The sequence below is a fragment of the Tribolium madens genome, unplaced genomic scaffold (genome assembly GCF_015345945.1).
Source record: "Tribolium madens isolate multiple individuals breed KSU strain unplaced genomic scaffold, Tmad_KSU_1.1 Scaffold_7;HRSCAF=85;Tcas5.2_LG10, whole genome shotgun sequence".
Classification (NCBI taxonomy): domain Eukaryota; kingdom Metazoa; phylum Arthropoda; class Insecta; order Coleoptera; family Tenebrionidae; genus Tribolium; species Tribolium madens.
This window is the reverse complement of record NW_025401050.1, coordinates 1287644-1307612: the sequence shown is the minus strand read 5'-3', so window position 1 is coordinate 1307612 and position 19969 is coordinate 1287644. Positions and strand designations below refer to the sequence as shown.

At 29.3% G+C, this 19969-nt stretch overlaps 1 protein-coding gene across 1 annotated transcript; it reads right to left on the bottom strand.

Annotated features, from left to right (window-relative positions):
• Window positions 1-40: 40 nt before the first annotated feature.
• Window positions 41-18561, bottom strand: LOC123009711 (carboxypeptidase E-like). Its single transcript, XM_044406197.1, has 9 exons — window positions 18043-18561; window positions 5950-6146; window positions 5735-5890; window positions 4210-4376; window positions 4019-4158; window positions 3145-3284; window positions 2963-3089; window positions 470-624; window positions 41-279 (listed from the first exon to the last, which is right to left on the bottom strand). Exons 1-9 carry the CDS (start codon window positions 18260-18262, stop codon window positions 154-156), a joined length of 1428 nt encoding a protein of 475 aa, XP_044262132.1. The 5' UTR covers window positions 18263-18561; the 3' UTR covers window positions 41-153.
• Between the last annotated feature and the right edge of the window lie 1408 nt (window positions 18562-19969).

Sequence of the window (19969 nt, the reverse complement as noted above, 5' to 3'; positions counted from 1 at the left end):
ATATTTGATAAATTTTGTATATTTTATAAATAAACATTTCTAAATTATTTAGCTGCTACAAAATAACAAAAATAACCATTTTTTTATTTTATTAAAGAGTTTAGTTCATCCTAAATCTATAAAAATAAACGGAATTTCAAAAACGCAAAGAGTTTATTCAACTGCTATCGGTTGCCTGTTCATATTAACCCAATTTGTCCACGGCTCTTGCATATTCTCATAGTTGTCTACTTTCTCATCGACAAAATTATTTGCTTGAATCCTCACATAGGGTGGTACCTAAAATCGAAAAATTATTTACGCACTTAAAAAAAGAATCAAATTGCAGAAAAAATTTATTCGAATAAAATAAAAATAATAATAAACTAAAAATACAAAATTCTTCAAAACTTAAATAATAACAGAAAAATTAAAAATATAACTAAAATCGATGACGTTGATAATTATTATTCCATAGCCATGCACTTGCCGAAATTGGTTTAAGTCCAAAGTCGACTCTTTGAGCAGGTGAATGAGGAATGTTCGTGACTGTTACGAGTCTTGAATGGGGTAAATATCCATCCTTGTAGGCTGTTATTTTATATTGGCCAGGAGTGAGAAGACGGAAATAGTCACCATCGTGAACTGGAATGGTACAAATATTAATACAATTCTAACAATACAAAAAAATAATTATACACATTGTTGATATTAAAATTAAAAATGAATTCACAATAAGGCAAAACTAAGAACTAATGTAAATAAATGAGTCTTCACTGGAAATCTACTTATTTAATGCCAACAAGGTTTTTCAACTTTTGTTTAAGTAAAATAAAGATATCTCATCTGTTTGCAATTATTGAAAATTGAAAATCAAGAAAAATTAAACTAAAAATAGCTCAAATTGCTTTATTTTGAAAGAAAACTCTTATTGAAACCAGTATTTGGTTGAAATACTTTGATTCAGGTGGATTCTCGGCTTTAAATTGAGCCAAAACTAATGAAAATATCACAAATTATTTTATTTCAGCCTAAAATTGAGATTGAAGCAATTATTTTTATAAAATGAATTAATTCTGTATTAAAATTAAGAAAATTAAAATTGAAAATAGCTCAAATTGCTTTATTTTGAAAGAAAATTTTTATTCAAGCCAGTATTTAGTTGAAATACTTTGATTCAGGTTGATTCCCAGCTTCAAATTGAGCCAAAACGATTGAAAATATCACAAATTATTTTATTTTAGCCTAAAATTGAAATGACAACAATTATTTTTATAAAATACATTAATTTTGAATTAATTCCGTATTAAAATTGAGCAAAATTATAATAAAAACAGCTCAAATTGCTTAATTTTTGAAGAAAACTCTTAAGTACAGGATTAATTCGAAATTAATGTATTTTATAAAAATAATTTCTTCAATCTCAATTTTAGGCTGAAATAATGTAATTTGTAATATTTTGAATCGATTATCTACAAACTAATGGCTTGAATAAGTGTTTTTTAAAAATTTGTGATATATTCAGTCGTTTTGGCTCAAATTGAATAGAAGCCGGAAATCAACCTAAATCAAAATATTTCAACAAAATAATAGCTTAATTAAGAGTTTTCTTCCAAATAAAGCAATTTTGCTATTTTCAAACTAATTTTGTTCGATTTTACTACAGAATTCATTCTAAATTAATGTATTTTATAAAAATAAATTTCTTCAATTTTATTTTTAGGCTGAAATAATGCAATTTGTAATATTTTGAATCAATTTGGCTAAATTTTAACCCGGAAATTAACTTGAATTAAAGTATTTCAACAAACTAATGGCTTGAATAAAAGTTTTCTTCAAAATCAAAGCAATTTGAGCTATTTTTAATTTAATTTCGCTTGATTTTAATACAGAATTAATTCAAAATTAATAAAATAAATTAATTTTGAACTAATTCTGTATTAAAATTGAAACCTGTTTCTATGGTGCATTTAAGCTATTATGTTGTATTTCATAAATACATAAAATACACTAATCTTTTGTCAATTTTGACATTATTTTGACAAATTTATTTATAACAATTCTTCAATTTAGTAAAATTTCTGATTCAAAAATTTTTAAACAACCCAATTTTTATAGTTCTCGGTCTAATAATTGTAGCGGTCCTTAAGGGCTCGAATTTTTGCCTATAAAACTCTTGTTGTCTGAATAGTCATTATCGATTTGCCAGTGTGTTGTCATTTAAAAATTAGTAAATTTTGCAGAACTCAAACAAAACAAAAAATCTCTAAATATTATTTTATTCTTGAAAAATGATCAAATTTTCATAGTATCGTAGTATTCATTAAATAAATGAATTCTATAAACTTTATCCACTCTGTCCAGAACTTTACGAAGAAAAAATCATGTGTTGAAAAAAAGTTACTACCTCTTGAAATTTGAAAAATATTTGGCCAATTTTTGGCAAATATTTACGTTGTTTTTTCAACGTACAGAAAGTAAGAGAAATAGGCGACTAAATTTTAACACATAATAATATTTTACAATAAAAGTAATCTTGTTTTCCAAAGAACTCGTAGGACCAACCGCATGAAATAATCTCTTCGGTCAAGTTCGAAAGATTTTTGTTGTAAGCTCCAAATTTAATTTTAGAAATTAATTTAAAAAAATATATTGACATAAAGTTAATTTTCATTAGACAGTTTTCATTTTTACATTATGGTCTTTGACTAAAAAAATTGATACTTAAAAACAAAAATTTTGCATTACTCATAAACGAAAAAATTAAAAAAAAAAACGATAATTTTTTTATAGTGCAAAATGCACTAAATACTTTTTTCAGAAAGTAAATAGTTTAAAAACGTTTAGTCCCATATTTTTTGTTCGTTTCGTGAAAACTATAGTTAATGATTACGATAAAAGTTGTTCCATTTCTTCTACATGTTAAGAAATTGGTTGCAAAATTCGACAGATGCAATATTATTTTGGTAACTTTGAAACTTACCTGAAGTAACATCATGTTGGATATCTCGAATTTGTCCACCGGTGATATTCTTAACATGAATAATAGCATTCGCTATTCCCCTATTCAAAGCACTATCATAAACAATTCCTTTGATACCGATGTGACTCTGAAACACAACATTTTACTCCTCGATTCTTGAAGCATCATTTCAAACATCTTACTTGCCAAATGAAGTTAATTAATGCATTCTTGTTTCTATCCCATTCATGTTGAAGAGTGTAAGTCGGTGGATATTTGTCACAACCGAGTTCTAACGTTATCTCAAAATCGTTACTAGACAAATAATTAAAATCTTGCATTCCTGGAAATAACGGAAATTTGAATTGTTTACTGTCACTGATTCAAATTCGAATTCCAGAAAGTATTTCTTAAAATGTCACAAACAAAGAGATTGTAAAATAAAAACTTCTCTAAGGTGTCATGAAAAGACGAGTTTACGAACCACATAAAATCTAAAAAGATGCGCCCGAATAAAATAAAGAAATCGCTAGAGTGTTGTGAAGTAATAATAAGTGTAAGGAATAAAGTTGTAAATCTTTGTTTTATTTCGTCTTTCTCGACGAGTTGTTAGGATTTCTTTTAGTGCTGGTTTTAGAAAAAAAACATTTCTTTCCAAATCCAATACAAATTCAAATTTAAATTCGAGTATTTTCTTATATTTTCGAATTTAAGAAATAACTCTTATAGCTCATTTGAAATGACTATATATAATTCAAAAATTTGATTTCATAAAATAAAAAATCTATAGCCTGAGGCCATGTTTCAGGCAGATCAAGCGGCGGAGGGCTTTAAAGCTATTTTCTGCTTAAAAAAACTTAAATAAGTTTTATTTACAATATCTCCAATTACCTAAATAGACAAAAGAGTTTGTGATCACGTCATAATCCATAACCGATTTTAATTTTTTGTCAATTCAATGGCCGAAAATCAGAGTAAAACATAGTCCGATCAAATCGACGTAGTGAATGTCATTTTTTAAATTTTTTGTTCAATAAAAAATGAATGCATAATAACAAAAAAATATTAACAACTTACCTCCCGCTAGGCTGTACCATTTAGCCCCATTGGTGATTCCTCCTTGTTTTCCGAAACGATCGCTGTCAGCATCTCCGCATCCTCCTCTTTTCGGACTCGCCATATCTGCATGATGAGTCGAATAAGCCAAAGCCAAATGTCTGGAAATTTGCAATTTGTAACCTTTTCACTACATCTAATTTACTACTAACCTAAATGTCTCATCGTCCGGACTTTTGGAATATTCATCCTTTTGTCTTTCGGTTTTACTCTCATCATACGGATAATTAGCGACCAAGTCACCCCCGTGAAGGTTAGCGGAAAGCACGAACGGAATTTGCATGATAAGTCGGATTATGGCTTTCGTTTCCGGCTGAAGCTGAAAAGTTTTATGAAACAATGTGAAACATTCGCCAAGTGGTTTGCCCAAACACACAAAATTTATATTTGTAGGAGTAATAAAATTTATTGTGACTGATAATAAAAATAATCATTTGAAACTTTCACCTATATTTTTTTTACTTGTTTAATAGGCGACTAAATAAAAAATAAAGCAGCTATTTAAGAGAAAAGTCAAAAAGAACACAAAAATGAGTTTGGAGTACAAAGAAATAAACAAAGTTGAATAAAATGCATAATGATGATTATCAAAATAAAAAGCACACAACAAAAAATACAATAGTGGGTTTTGTAAAGAAAGGCAAAAAAAGAATAGTCAGTAAAAATTTGAAACTTAAAAAAAAGAAATAATGAAAGTCTTAGAAATTGATAAAAATGGAAAAATATGTAAGAAACGGAAAAAAGTGAAGAAACAAGTAAAACCTCAAAGAAAATAGCCAAAAGAGATAATTGTGATAAAGTTCATAAGAAAAAAAAAGATAACAAAAGTATCTTAACAAAATAAAAAAGACAAAACAAATGGGGAAAATACAAAAAAAGTAATTTGAACAAGAGATAAAGAATTTAAGAAAAAGAAAATGGAATAGAAACTGCAAATAATAGTTATTTATTATACAAGAAAAGGTTAAGTTTACGAGTGGACTTTTTTCACGAGTAGATAAACAATCTTTATCGTCGTGTATAATATTTCGTTTTATTTTGTACTCACCTACCAAAATTTCTTTAATATAACCAGTAGATAAAAACTACTTTATTTCACTAGACGATAAAAGACTACTTTATCTACTTAAAATAGTTGATAAAACACAAAACAGTAGACAAAAACTGCTTTATTTCACTAGACGATAAAAGACTATTTTATCTACTGAAATTAATTGATAAAAGCACTCTTTAACATTGAGTACAAAACAAAAAGGTTTTAAAGCAGAAAACCAATTTAAAGTAAGCAATTAAAATAAAGAAACAAATATAAAAACTTTTTATACAAGCATTTGCAGTAACTTTTTATTTTAAATAAAAACAAGAAAAAACAAAACAATAAATGAAATAAACAAGTATACGATAGGTTACAAGTCAATAATAAAAAATAAGTAGAAGGAGAAGAATAAGCATAAAATAGACCGCTGAAATGAGATGAGCATTTAAGCATAATGAATTGACTAAAGATTTGAAGAATCAAGACACAAAATGTAAAATCTATCAAATTTCATATCGAGCTTCATATCTTCTGTTGTATTTAGTGTTGCAAACTTAATTTGGGAATTATAAGCCACTTTCATCATTTTAACATTTAACTGAATAATAATTTGTTTTATTTTGTTTTTCTTTTAGACTCACCGGGTCCTTCAACCTTGTCAGCTGTGCAAGCAGATGATTATTATGATCGATATGATTTTCTTCATTGCTAAACATTATTCGATCCAAATCGGGGAAATTGCGATTCAAATCGATTGAATTATTATTCGTACGTCCTATTAAATAGTCTTTGCCTCCCTACGAATAATAAAAAGGAACGTTAATCACCGCAAAATAATTGAAACAATTACTCTTACCGTGTCAGTAGCAAGCTGCCAACCGTCCGGATTCATTGAAGGCATAAGATGAATTCGGGTCTGTTCTATAAGAGACTGAATTTCGGGGTTGCCGGTGGTGTATTGTTCGCAGAGGTAATCAGCCAATTTCAATAAAAGTTCTCTACCCAAAACTTCGTTACCGTGCATGTTTGCTATGTATTTGAATTCGGGTTTCACTAAAAAAAAATTCAAAAACAATTACCTATTGCATTTTTGTTTTTTTATTTATTTAAAATAAATGTGTCCATATCATTTGTTTCTATTTTTTAATCTTTTACGATATGAAAATAGTTATTTTTGTTACAAGTACCTAAAATAAAGACGAGATTTTTAGGTATTTTATTAGGGGAGAGTGGGGTAATTGAGAACGGCGGGTAATTGGGAACAGCTAGATAAATAATACATTACCCCGCAGTACTGTGGCGTAACTAGAAAATTTGGGCCCCCCCGCGAAAGACGTCTGTTGGGCCCCTCTCTTCCCCGGTTTGAGAGTTAAATAGAGTAAAAGAGCAGTTATGTCATTAAGAAAACTAGATGACAACTCATTCTCTAGTATTAAAAATTCTGCAAATACGAATACGAATATACGAATTTTTCACAAGCGATGCCAATCGACGAAGTTCTCTCCTTTTGATGGTATTCTTTAAGCACTACCATTAAGTGCTTTTGCTTTTTTCATATTTTTTTAGATTAATTTTGACGTCATAAAAATACATGTACCTACAGTTGCGGAATTAAAATTTCTGGAAGTATTGTTATTTTCATAATGTAAACTCTAAAACAACCTTTACCTTAATAACCTCATGTTTACTCTTGTCATGTTTGTCATTTAGACTAATTTTCAAAAATAGTGATTTGTGGCATTATAACGGGTAGGCAGCAAATCAAAATGATTTTCGGCAATCTGTCTGTGCGACATTCCATTTTCAGTGAATGTTATTACCCTTACTTTATTGAAAAGAGTAACTCTTGGCATATTTTTGGCTTTGCGAAAAATTCAAACTGACTGCCGCACCGACAGAAAAGTTTAAATTGTCAAATGTCAGTCATGATGACAATAAAGGGTCATTTACAATGAACTTTTTGAACTGACAGAAAAATACTGCCCGAAATTTTAATTCCGCAACTGTACCTATTATTATCAAAATTCAAATTTATTATTTTTTATAAAAAATAAGACTTACTGACTTACTTAAAATCTTAAACAAGTAGTTTTCACAGATTAGATCACGATCAGAAGTGCTTGTTCGAACTTAAAATTAACGCGGGAAATAGCATTATTAACACCTGATAATATGGTGCAAACTGAAATAAATTATAACGCAAAACAATTTCTTTCCAGGATTGTAGTTCCTCGAAATGTTTTGTCTTCCTCAGCGTTTGGCCTCGGCGTATCGCGCCTGGCTCGACAATGAATACGCTCGACGAAGAGAAAATTCTGAAGTTTTTTATTTTTTATTGCATTGGCCTATAATAATTTATGTACACGCTTAAAATTTTTTTTAATTATTACTATTATTATTTTTATTATTTTTAATTTGGAAAGGGCCTTTTATCCCAAGGGCGCGGGCTTTGGCGGGTGGGTAGTTACGCCACTGCCGCAGTACACCATCTTGCACCTATTCAATAGCTGCGTTTAAAGTCACTATATTTTGATACTACCATGCATGCACTATCTGTTTTCAAATCCCACGTAAATTGAGGTAAACCAAAAGTGCTGTTGAGAGTAGCGGCTCTTTTAATGTATACTGACTATTTAGGGCAATTGGGAACAGCGTCAGGTGGGTAATTGGGAAAGTTCCCAAGTGCATTTTTAATTAATAGGGCCAGGATTTTTGCCGCAATTTCAATACAACAATTCATAATTAATGATGTTACGGCGAAAATGTTGATCATATAAAAAAAATTTCAAATGAAAGTTGTAAGAAATTTAATTTTCTAAAAAAAATGTCTCATGATTTTTTATTAGAATTAATAAGAAAGCCGTAATTACAAAATTAAGATTCTTGTAATTATCAAAAATTTAAATCATTCATTATGAATCTTAATTTTGGAATTACGGTGAATATATTGGTCGTATAAAAAAATCATAAGAGACATTTTTTGTCGAACATTAAATTTCCTACTACAACTTTTGTTTGAATTTTTTTTTATAGGACCAATTTCTTCGCCGTAACATCAAACATTTAAACCATTCATTTTGAAATTGGGGCAAAAATCCTGGGCCCTATTAATTACCCATAGTGCTGCTGGTTGATTGTGTAAAAATGTTTACACTTTACAAATTGTTTCAGATGCCTCGAAATTACGTACAAAAAACTAAACCAAAATACGAAATTGAAAATGTTCGCCTTGCAATCGAAGGTGTTAAAAGTAAAAAGCTCACATTGGCCCAAGCTGCTACCAAATTAAGTCATTACCCCATACCGTTCCCATTTCCCCCATAGGGTGTGGGGTAAATAGGAACGGCAATGTTTTTTATTTTTGTTTATATTTTTACTAAAACTTAGATTTTTAAAAATTTGTTTATGACAACTAAGTATATAAATAAACAAAGTTTATGTAACAATAAAAATTGAATTCATTTATAACTTTTTTTTATTATTTTTGACCTTTATAAGTTAAGTGTTCCAAATTCCCCCACTCTCCCCTACCAAGTCCAAAAAAGACTCATTTTAGGGACTTAAAATTCGTAAAATAGAGCGTATTTGATAGCGTATGTAAAAAACCACATACATATTTGAAGTATTTTGTAATGTTGTAAACTAGGTTGCAAGTTGCAACTTCTTTTGTCATTTAATAATATTTCACTAATCCTAAGACTTCAAAATGTAGTCATTGAAGTGAATTTTCAGTTTGATTTTAGGAGCTGTGTGTACATGTCTAAAAAAATTAAAATTAGACAGCTTGCCTTATACAGGGTGCACCAGAACTCGCGCCCCAGAAACATTTAAGCGGGTAAAATACCAGGAACACGAAAAAAATGTTAAAAAATTCTTTTTATAAAAACTTTGAAAAAACGGTTTTAAGTGATTCTCAATAACTTTTTCAGTTCTAGAGATATTGCCGATTGCAAGTTTTAAAATTGACACTCTGTATAATATTTTTCGATATATGTTCAAAGGAAATTTTTTCTTAAAATTAAATGTACGTTTAAATTTAACAATAAATGTAACAATAAAAACGGAACACTCTTTATAGTAAAAGTAATTGTGAGTTATAAAAAAAAAATATGAGTGTTTATTTAAATGTTTAAAAATTGAAAGAGTGACAAAACTCTATATTTCATTTCAATAACAACATTTTAAGTAGGATGGCCATTTTTCAGTTCTAATTTCTAATTTGAATTTTAAAGTAACAAAATGTCAATAATAAATGTATATTTATTCTCTATTGAGTACCTACAATAGTACAGGGTGTCCCACAAGTAATAATGTCTGAAAAAAAATTTGAAACAACCAATATTACATTTCAAAGATAACGTGGATATTAAAGTATTTTGTTTTAAGTTGTTGAACATGGTAATTGTATTTTTGTTTTTGACAAATTTCTATCAGTCAAAATGACTCTACTCCAGTTTTAGGGAGTCTGTCTATTTCGATATCGCGCTGGATAGAAACGTGCAGTCTGCAAAGAGTTTTTTAAACGTTTTCTATAAATGAGAATCTTATTGGTCTTTTCGTCAACGTTGTATTAATTCTCACTAAATTCGCCAAGGTTTCACTTTTTATAAATTAAAGTTAAAGTGTTCTTTGGTCACTATGTTTAATTATTAAAACCAAATATTTTAATATCCACGTTATCTTTGGACTGTAATGTTGGTTGCTTCAAAAATTTTTTCAGGCTCATTATTACTCGTGGGATTCCTTGTATATAGTTCAATTACAATTGCGTTAAAAATACTATATTTTTTAATAATTTGTTTTGCAACATCAGCCGAAAACATTTGCAACTGATTTTATTTTAATTTTGCGGAAATGTGTTTTTAATTCCTGGTTATTGACTGAGACTGAAATGTAACATCCGGTTTAAATATGCATGTAAATACATAATTCAGTTTAATTTTAATATAAAAATAATTCATTTTTATGCAACATTTTGTTTGTTTCAATTATTTATTTTTAATTACAGCAAAAAATAGCCCACGAAAATGATTGTGCACAATATTTTAAACTACCTACATTTAATTTTCTCAAAAAATCAAAAATTCAAAATATAAAAACCTTGCAGGATATGTTTTTGGGTAGGAAAATCACCACCAAGTGACTTTTAAAAAGAAAAAACACAGGGTGGTTTTGAAATAATAAGCAAAATTTTACATATTAAAATTAATCCCTCTGCTATTAAAAAAAACTTGTTAATCTTCCATCTTCAAAACAAAACGAAGGTAAGAATGTTAAAAATATCATAAAATCAGTATATATCATATTTCAATACAATGTAATAAACCGTGTTCAAAATAAATATTTATCTGCAAACGTCACAAAAGTGACCACTTTTATGACTAAATGACACAGGTAAAAGTTTTACTTTTCAGACATGGAGTAAAAACACTGTTTTTACGCCTAGGCGTTTTCACTTTTACTTGACACTTACTTTGACATTTACCACTGTTGTCTCTTTCTTGTCCCTTTCGCTTTTTCAGCATTTTCTGGAGAGATACAAGGTATATTATCAGCATTCGACARTTTGCACTATAAACTACACCAGTTATTCACCAGTTAAATCAATCCACACTTGTGAAATCTCAACACAAATTCCGAAACTGACGCGTGACGTTTGTTGTGATTTTATTGCAAAGCGTCCTGATTATTGAGGTGATTTACTTGATTATTGGTGTGTTGCTCTTTTCGTTCCATCTGAATCGTTTGCACTCACTCCGTTCGGCAAAGTGAACGTTCAGCTTCGCCACATAAACAATCACTTTTACTCCTAATAACATAATCTACTATTGTATCGACAGCGTTATTTTTATATTAGCGTTATTTTAGATTTAGGTGTGTCTTTGAATTGAAAATTAACCTCTTAATTGAAAAGTGCAGTGCAAGTGTAACCGAGTAAAATAACTCACAAAATATTGGTAAAATTTGTCGAAAGATATACCGTGTTTACAACCTTTTATGAGTTTGATTCTTTAATAAATTTTTGTCCACCCCAACATAAAACCATCACACAAAAGTGTATGAAAACGGGCCTGGCCCAGCATTGAGAAAATCTGTTTTCCTACGACCATATACGAAACTAGATCATAACGCACAATTACATATGCGGGAAATTGGCAATATCGTTCGAGGTCAAAAACCTGTGCGATTTGTTTTCGCGCTGTGTGTTAGAAATCTAACGCACAATTCACACCCGAATGTTTTGTATTTTTTCATTCAACGTATTTTTTTTGTATCCATTATAAAAAATAAATCGTTACAACGTATTTTTGTATCCATTATAAAAAATAAATCATTATGAAAAAAAATATGTTCGTAAGAAAAAAATATTTATGGTCGTAGGAAAAATAGTGTACAAAACTTGCAGGAAAGTGTCTAACGCACTCGTTATGTAATATCTATTGTTTAACCGTTTTCCAAATAAAATTTATTAAAGTTATGCTCGTGGTAAAGTGTACGCCACTGATGTGTTCGTAAATAGGTAGTGGAAACCATGGTATTAATTTGATGAAAATGTACTTGATCATTGCAAAAATTCATAAACACCGTGTCACGGATCAAGAGGGTTTGCCCCTAAAAGAAATAAATGTATAAAAGGTACAGATCGTCTCCATTTATCCTTGGGAAGCTGGGATAAAATTTTGTTGGTCTATTTAAGAATCACCCTGTATCTTTCGGCAGACTCTACAAGGCTTGAGGGTCACTGGAATTATATTTTTGTTGAGGTAAAATTATATTGTTACAACAATGAAAATAGTATAAAAATATTGTATGAAGCTCGATACGCGAAGGCAGCGCATTCGCGTAAATGAAATGAGTGCCTCAAATAATGCAGCGCAAAATGTCTTCTCGTAACTATTGAATTTTTGCAGGTACTCTTTTAATGGTGATGTTTTTTAATGGTTAACTTTGCACTGTTCTGAATGAATTTGATTTTTTTGACGGAAACACCTTATTTAAAAAAATACGATGCTTTATGAAAAAATTATGCACAATAACGCACAATAGTACACAAAATACGTATATTTAGTTTCACTCTTCCTAAAATATGATTTTATATATTTTTATTACTACTACTTAAATAGTTTGTGTTCTGGAGGTGTTTTAACACCACCACCACAATAAAAATGTATTCGTTTTTTAAAACTTATAAATAAATAAATAATAATCGGTTCTTGTCTCCGCTGCAAAATTTTGTATTTTTCTGTTGTCATTGTTGTAATAATAATTTTTTAGAAAGTTAAAAAAGTCAAAAAAAACATTTGCAAAATTAATTAATTAGTTTTTTCTTAACTGTAGACTTAGCAAAATACAGCAGGTACTAACCATTATGATGAGTAAAAAACTAATTTTTGTGAAGTATAATAAGAAAGTACAAACGTAAAAAACCACATGATAAATGACGATATACTAATTTCTATGGCGAGTGTACAAATTTGTTAACAATAATGTACGTAGACAGTAGGCATATCCTAAATAGGTCATCAAATCCAAATGCGATTATAATTGAGCCAACTAGGTGCGTAGTTATAGATACCTACTGGTCTAGTAAATACCAGAAACACATTAAAAGAATGACGTCCAACATTCGTATTTTAGACCTGAAGAAAAAAATCTATTGATATTTCAATCAAGCTATTTTTCGGTTATTTTGTAAAACTCTTTCATTTTGTTTATGCTTGTATAAAAAATGTGTTTTATGTAAAATTCAGAAAAAAAGACTTTTTAGACACGTGTACCTATAGAAAGTACGTACATATAAAGTTATGATGTACTTGTGTTCAGCGGTTGAGATTTATTCTCTCGCAATTGCCTCCCACCACGCGTCTCATGAGTTGGCTCAATGTCGTACGTGGCGAAAACTCGTACTTAGACTTTTACTCAAAAATATTAAAATAACAATTATCAAACTGTAGTAGCAGTAAAATGGTCCTTGACAGCTTTATCTAATTATCTAATTTTACGACACTTAAATGGTTACATTTCAGAAATTCAGTACGCCGATAACGCTAGGTAGTGGGGGTAAATAAATCCCGATCACCTAACAGAAGTTATTACATTTTGTTAACCAAAAACAATCTTCTAAAGCTGTGCTAGTTGTTTAAAAACCTTAATGTGTTTATCGACAAAATTATTAATAGTTGTCAATTTTCCGATAAATTTAAATTTATTATTATAATTATTATCTTCGGCATTTTTGATTTAAAAGTTATCCCTATTTTGATAACTTTGTCAGTTCAAACCTCAGGAAAGAGTTTTTTTTGTGGTTATAATTGTGTCACAAACAGTTAATCAACAAAGTTATTTCAAGTATGAGATCAGAAAATTTAATTATATTTCTTGACGTCTGTTGCAACTACAAAAATAAAAATATTTATTAACTAGAGTGGTTTCTTGCACAAACTGTAAGACATAAATTTTTACTATCAATTTAGTTTGCTGTTTTTGAAAGCTGTAAGATCTAAATGCATTAACAAATTGATTAGAAAATATTTTACTAATTTTCGATAGGTTGCAGCAACCGCTTCTTGTGTTGCATCTAAGTGTGTGAGATAATTAATTTAACTGCAATCAATATGTGACGCTTTCTTTGTATCAAATTGCTCATGGGAATGCATTATGGTTTATGAAACAGTTGTTGAAGGTACGGGAAACTGGCGTTTCCGGGAGAGAAATCGAGGGAAATCAGATAATTATAAGAAATTTTCCGGCACACATGTTAATTAATTTATTTTTACAACCTCTTTTGTAAACGTAAACGCATACGAATAATATGTATTTTTTATAAATATATAGTTGTGAACTGGTAAAATGTAAAAAGAAAAAAAGATATGAATTTAGAATTTCGTTTTAGCATTAGTTTTTACTTAAAAGTAGTAATTTTGGAGTGCCTAGTTGTAATATATTCATAAAATTTGTTCTTTTATAACTTATTAAAGCAAACTTCAAATTAATAAAACTATTTGCTAAACTGGTTCCCCATAGTAGCCAGTATATAAGTTTTAATTTTAGAAATTACATAACAAAACATGAATATTGTAATTTTAAAAATTATCTCATCGGTTTGCAAAAATATATTTGATTAAGTCAAATTTATGTTTAATAAAAATTTGGCAATAATAAATAAGTACTAAATACAACAGTCAATACAAATTTATTATTTCTACCATGAGCTGTGAAACTATTCACAGCTTCAATAATTCATATTAATGAATTATTTAATTAATTTAACCACTAGAGATCATATAATTAAATTAAATACAATGCACTATCAGCATTAATCAATAGTTAACGTGACGCAAATTGACAGAAGCCTCGACGGAAAAAAAACAACTTTAGATAGTTAGAATGGGCTCTGATATTCAACGTATACAGGTGCGCCAGAACTCGCGCCCCAGAAAAAAATTTCAAGTAAGATAACATGGAAAAATGTTTAAAAAATTCTATCTGTCAAAAAATTTTGACATTTATTTTTTGACATTTGACATACTGTCAATTATTTAGTAAAGGTACAAAAATTTTGCAAATAAAAACCACAAATAACATTAAACAGAGTTACAATTTAGGATACAGCTTCCTTGTTTCCTCTTTTAATAGCCTATAGCAAAAAAACTTGGAAAATAATTTTTCCAACAGAAATAAATATGGTCAAAGTGTAAAATTTAAACTCTCATAACTTCGAAATTTTTATAGATAAAATATTTTTAACATGTTCCTGGCATCTTACCTTATATGGCATTTTTCTCTGGGGCGCGAGTTCTGGCGCACCCTGTATATAGACCGCTCAAAAAGCGGCATACAAACTCAAGGGTAAAAACGTATTTAAAACAAAAAAATGTGGCAAGGTATAACGACTTTACAATTAATCAACAGTAATATCCCTAGTGAAAAAAATAGCCGATAAAATTTTGACGTTTTCGTCAAACATGTCGGTCAATTTGCCACGTAACAATTTGGGTGGAAAATTGACGAGAAGTATTTCTTTTAACAATACGTTTTGAGGAAAAAAGTCAAAATATTATCATACTGTTTTTAAGCACGCGGGATGTTCGGCATGTTTATTTCCTGATTAAATAATAAATTTTGGAACAATTTATTTATTATTTTGTACTTAAATTGAAATAATTAAAAAAGTAATTGCAGAAATTCAGAAGCGATTAAATTTGAGACATTTTAAACTGCGACAAAATTTTGACATTTACAAATAATCGCTGTAAAATGGGCAGAAACCACAGTAATTATAATTTTGATTGTATGAAGGAAATAATCAGCAGTAAAAATTAATTGTTTTTGAAAATCCAGTAACAGTTGACAAGGAAATGGTGGAAAATGATGGTAGTTGGATTAATTTGAAATATTTCGATTAAATTTTCAAAATCATGGTTTAAGCCAATTTGCTTGACAATCTAAAAATTGTTTGCACAATATTAGATTTACATACACAAAATTATTAGTTAACTACATAATTAGAAAAATTGTTGGTTAGATGTTTAATAATGTCGAAAATTAAAACTATGGTATCCGATTAAAACATCATATTTCGATGTTAAACAAGCCATCAGCAAGATATCTCTAGGTATATCAATTCAATGCACTTGCATTGAAATGTACTATGATGTAACTAATTAAGTTACCATTGAAAACAATTAGTACAGTCTTCTTTGTGTTATCACAATAGATTGCTCATTAGCATGCACTGTAAATCATTAATAATCATTAATTGAAAGCTGAGAGTATTAACACTGCCAGTTGCAAAATCGACCCGAAATAATTAAAGGCATTAGTTGTTTTTATTGAAAATATTTACATAATTAAAAATTCGTAGATACACTTGAAAAAATGGGTTAAAAACCTGTAGATACATAGGAAATAATTTTTATTTTATTAGAATTTGAAATTCTGCAATGCCTAATTACAAATTTAGAATCGTTGAACTGTTCCTGCAAATTCTAAATACATCATTATTTAACTAGACCTTAGGGAATACGTAATTAAATTGGTTTATTTCTAGAATACCTAATCAATAAAATTGTTGCAGCACTTCCATCAGTCTAAATCAGTTAGTTAATTTATAAAATCAAACAGGAGTCCTAGTTTAATAATAATTTATTGTTCATGTGTACTAATTACAACTTTTTAGTTTCAACTTAAAAAAAAAATGTAAAAAAACCCAAAAATAAAAATGTTCTGTAATTATGTTCCATGAAGTTTTTGGTTTGGTTTTTAAAAGCACTTTAAAATCACTAAAATGGTGAAGTACGAGTAATTTTTTGCGAGAACACTAATTTCAAATATTTCTTTCACTAGTGGATAAGTCAAAAATTATTCTAAGTAACAAACGTGTAGTATCGAGCGATCAAGATAATTTATAATCGAATGATCCTTGGATCCGAAAACGTATGTCTGTAAAATGCCAAATAAAAAGACAAGTTGAAAGGTAAAATGGCATGACCAAAAAGGTGATGATTATAATAAATAAATTTATAATTTACCTTCAAAAAATTCCAGCCCATTTTGCTGTTTTACCTTTCGACTTGTCACTTTACTTGACGTTTCACGTGGTTCAAAAACAGACGTGATGCGTTACAAATTAGTAATAGTAAGTAATAATAATATAAAAATAATCTTAAAAAAAAGAAGATTAAAATATAGTTAATTAATAAATAAATTTTTGACAGGGGTCTTGAATAAATAGTTTCATAAATTAAAAATTAATTTTTTCACTCGGTAGTAGGTAAACCTAGCAAAGTGAGAATAATAATTTAAAAAAAGCTAAAGCAAAACCTCTGTTCATCACCTCGATTATCACACATTAAAAAATGAAAAAATAATTCGACATCTGTTAAGTAAATTGTGAGTAAGAAAAAGCAGAAATACACATGATAAACAGTTTTTAATTTTACATTGTTATTATACAGGATGATTCAAAAGCATCGGGCCACCTCTTGGGTGGTGATAAAGCACATCGAAATAAAAATGTAAAATATAAAAAAAAACTATTATAAAATTTCGAAATTATAGTAGTTTAAGTTTTGTACTTCGACTCTATTTACCTCGGATGGAAAATCATTTTTCACGTTTTTTGTTGCACGCTGTTAGAAGAGATCTATGTTTAACGTTATTTGTGGATTTTATTGGTAAATTTTTTCTACCTTTACTAAATAATTATGAAATAGTATATTACATAACGAGCACGGAAAGTGATAAATAACGTACAAGCGGGAAAGTTGCCCACTAGGCGTTAGCCGAGTTTTGTACACTATTTTTCCTACGACCATAAATATTATTTTTTATAATGGATACAAAAATACGTTGAATAACGATTTATTTCTTATAATGGATACAAAAAAAAATACGTTAAATGAAAACATACAAAACATTCGAGTGTGAATTGTGCGTTAAATTTCTAACACATAGTGCGAAAACGAATCGCACAGGTTTTCAACCTCGTACGATATTGCCAATTTTCGCGTTATGATCTAGTTTCGTATATGGTCGTAGGAAAAAACACATACAAGATCATCAATAACATTAAATAGACATAAAAAAGATCGAATGTCAAAGAAAAGTCAAATTTTTTGACAGAGAATTTTTTAAACTTTTTTTTTATATTCCTGGTATACCTTATCTTACTTGAAATTTTTGTCTAGGGCGGGAGTTCTGAAACACCTTATTGTAGTTATAATAAATAATAATTGCAAATTTATCTTTGTTATCACCACAGTGACGTCAATAATACTGAATATCAAAATGATTATTACCTTTTTATAATTTTTATCATAGTTTTTGCAAAATTATTTATAAATAGTAGAGCACCATATTGCAGAGTACAAAAGGCATGAAAATGTTCCTCTGGCCGGCAAACCAGCTGTTTAATTTTATTTTATTTTTTAATTATAAAAAAACTCACTAATTTCGTGATGTCCGGGTTTAGTTGAAAATTCGATCAGATACAAGGGAAGCCCCAAAACGCTTGTCTCCGTCAGTGTGTAAACCCTTGTGATATTGGGACACTTGCTGTTGACATCTTGCAGCACTTGCACCAATTCGTCGTTATTGTGGTGTTTGAATTGGAACTGCAGTGTCCCCGCGAAGAGCAGGGACACGACCAACAATGTTGCGAACACCATAATAGCTCCAGCTGATGTGAATAGTCGTCGTCGGTGAGCGTCGAAATGAAGCGTCACTACGCCGGCGCTTGACGTAAACGACGACAATATGGATTTTCTCGACGCTTAGTTTGTTTATCAATGGTGAGGGATAATCAAACGGGTTGTGGGAAATTTAACAACAATGTCATTACTAAATCAGGAATTTTTTTGATGATAAGTTGGTTCGAACCATGGCTGAATTCCAAAGTGGTGATTACTATGGGTTTATGGTTATTTATCTTTAACACTGGTTAATTACTTGCTTATTCTCGTCAAATTGAGTTTACTGTCACAGTGACATTAACAAAACTCAGTGTGTTGTGACATATTAATTTGCACTTTTTCCGCAATTTTTTATTTTTCAATTTTGTGGAGACTTTTGTTAAATTAATTATTATTTTAAATCACAAACTACCATAAAAAAAATGGAAAAAATATTTTAACAATTGTGTTCTTAGATAGTTTTAAAAAGTACAGAACTCAAAAACAGAAAACTTTTACCTACAAACTTTAATATAAAAAATCACCAATTAATTTTTCTAAAAGCAAATAATTCAGCTAAGCGTTTGGCTAATAGTAGATTGTTTAACAAGTAAAGAAAAGTGATGGTTTTCTAGCGAGTGAAAACGGATTGATTCAAGAGTGTAATGAGTGAATCAAGTTTTCCCGGGGTAGAAAACTCACTTTTCTTATGCATTGAACACGTAATTTTTTCGAGTACTTCACGACTTCACAAAAATTATGACTTTAAAAATAGAAATTGCCTTGTTCCTATACTCGTTTTCATATTAATGTGCATCGAAGTAATCGTTGAAAGAGATCATTTTAAGGTGTCAACCATGCACAAATTCAAACATCTAACTTCAATCTTCCCCACTAATTATTTTTTTCAAATAAATGTGTACCCCATGTAGCAAAAAATAATTAAAATTAACAAGGTAATTAACATGGGTAGCAAACATAAATTTTTTTGTCATTATTGATGTGATTAAATTTGTTCTGAATGACATGAATGACACTTTTTGTGTGAATTGGCCTTTAAATTAAAGATGCATTTAGACTTCTACAACCTACTTGATGCACATTAATATGAAAAAGAGTATATTAGCAAAGTTATCCGTGTAAGGAAGTTTTGACAACTGTTTGGCACTTCTCAATACGAAACGTCAGATTATTTTTAACAGATTTAAAGCAAGTTGGGTGTAAATCGGACGCTTTATTCCACCTCGTGGAATAAACACGCAAAAGGTGTTGCTAACAAGAAAAGTCCCACTTTTCTTAATTATTTTGGGTTAAACAATGTTATCAATTTCTATTAAGTACACGAAAAATACATTTTTTGTATTAGATAGGTATTTCCCGGTTATCTTCGGCGTGTGGGATTGTTCCCGCATGTTGTATTTTTGTTTGTACATTTCCCGCACTGCGATCCTTTTTACTTGCAAATAACATCCAGGTACATTTATGAAGTTTATCGCTACGGTTGAGAAAAACCAAGCATCGTTCATGACTTTTTACTTTCCTTATCCTATAAGGAAAGTATTGTAATCGGCTGAATTTTCACCTATCTATATTTTTACATTTCTGGACGAATTATAGCTTCAAAACAACAAAAAAGTTGTGAGTGTGTGTGTGTCTGTAAACAGCATATCTCTCGAGAACGATAACAGCTAGAAACTTGGAATT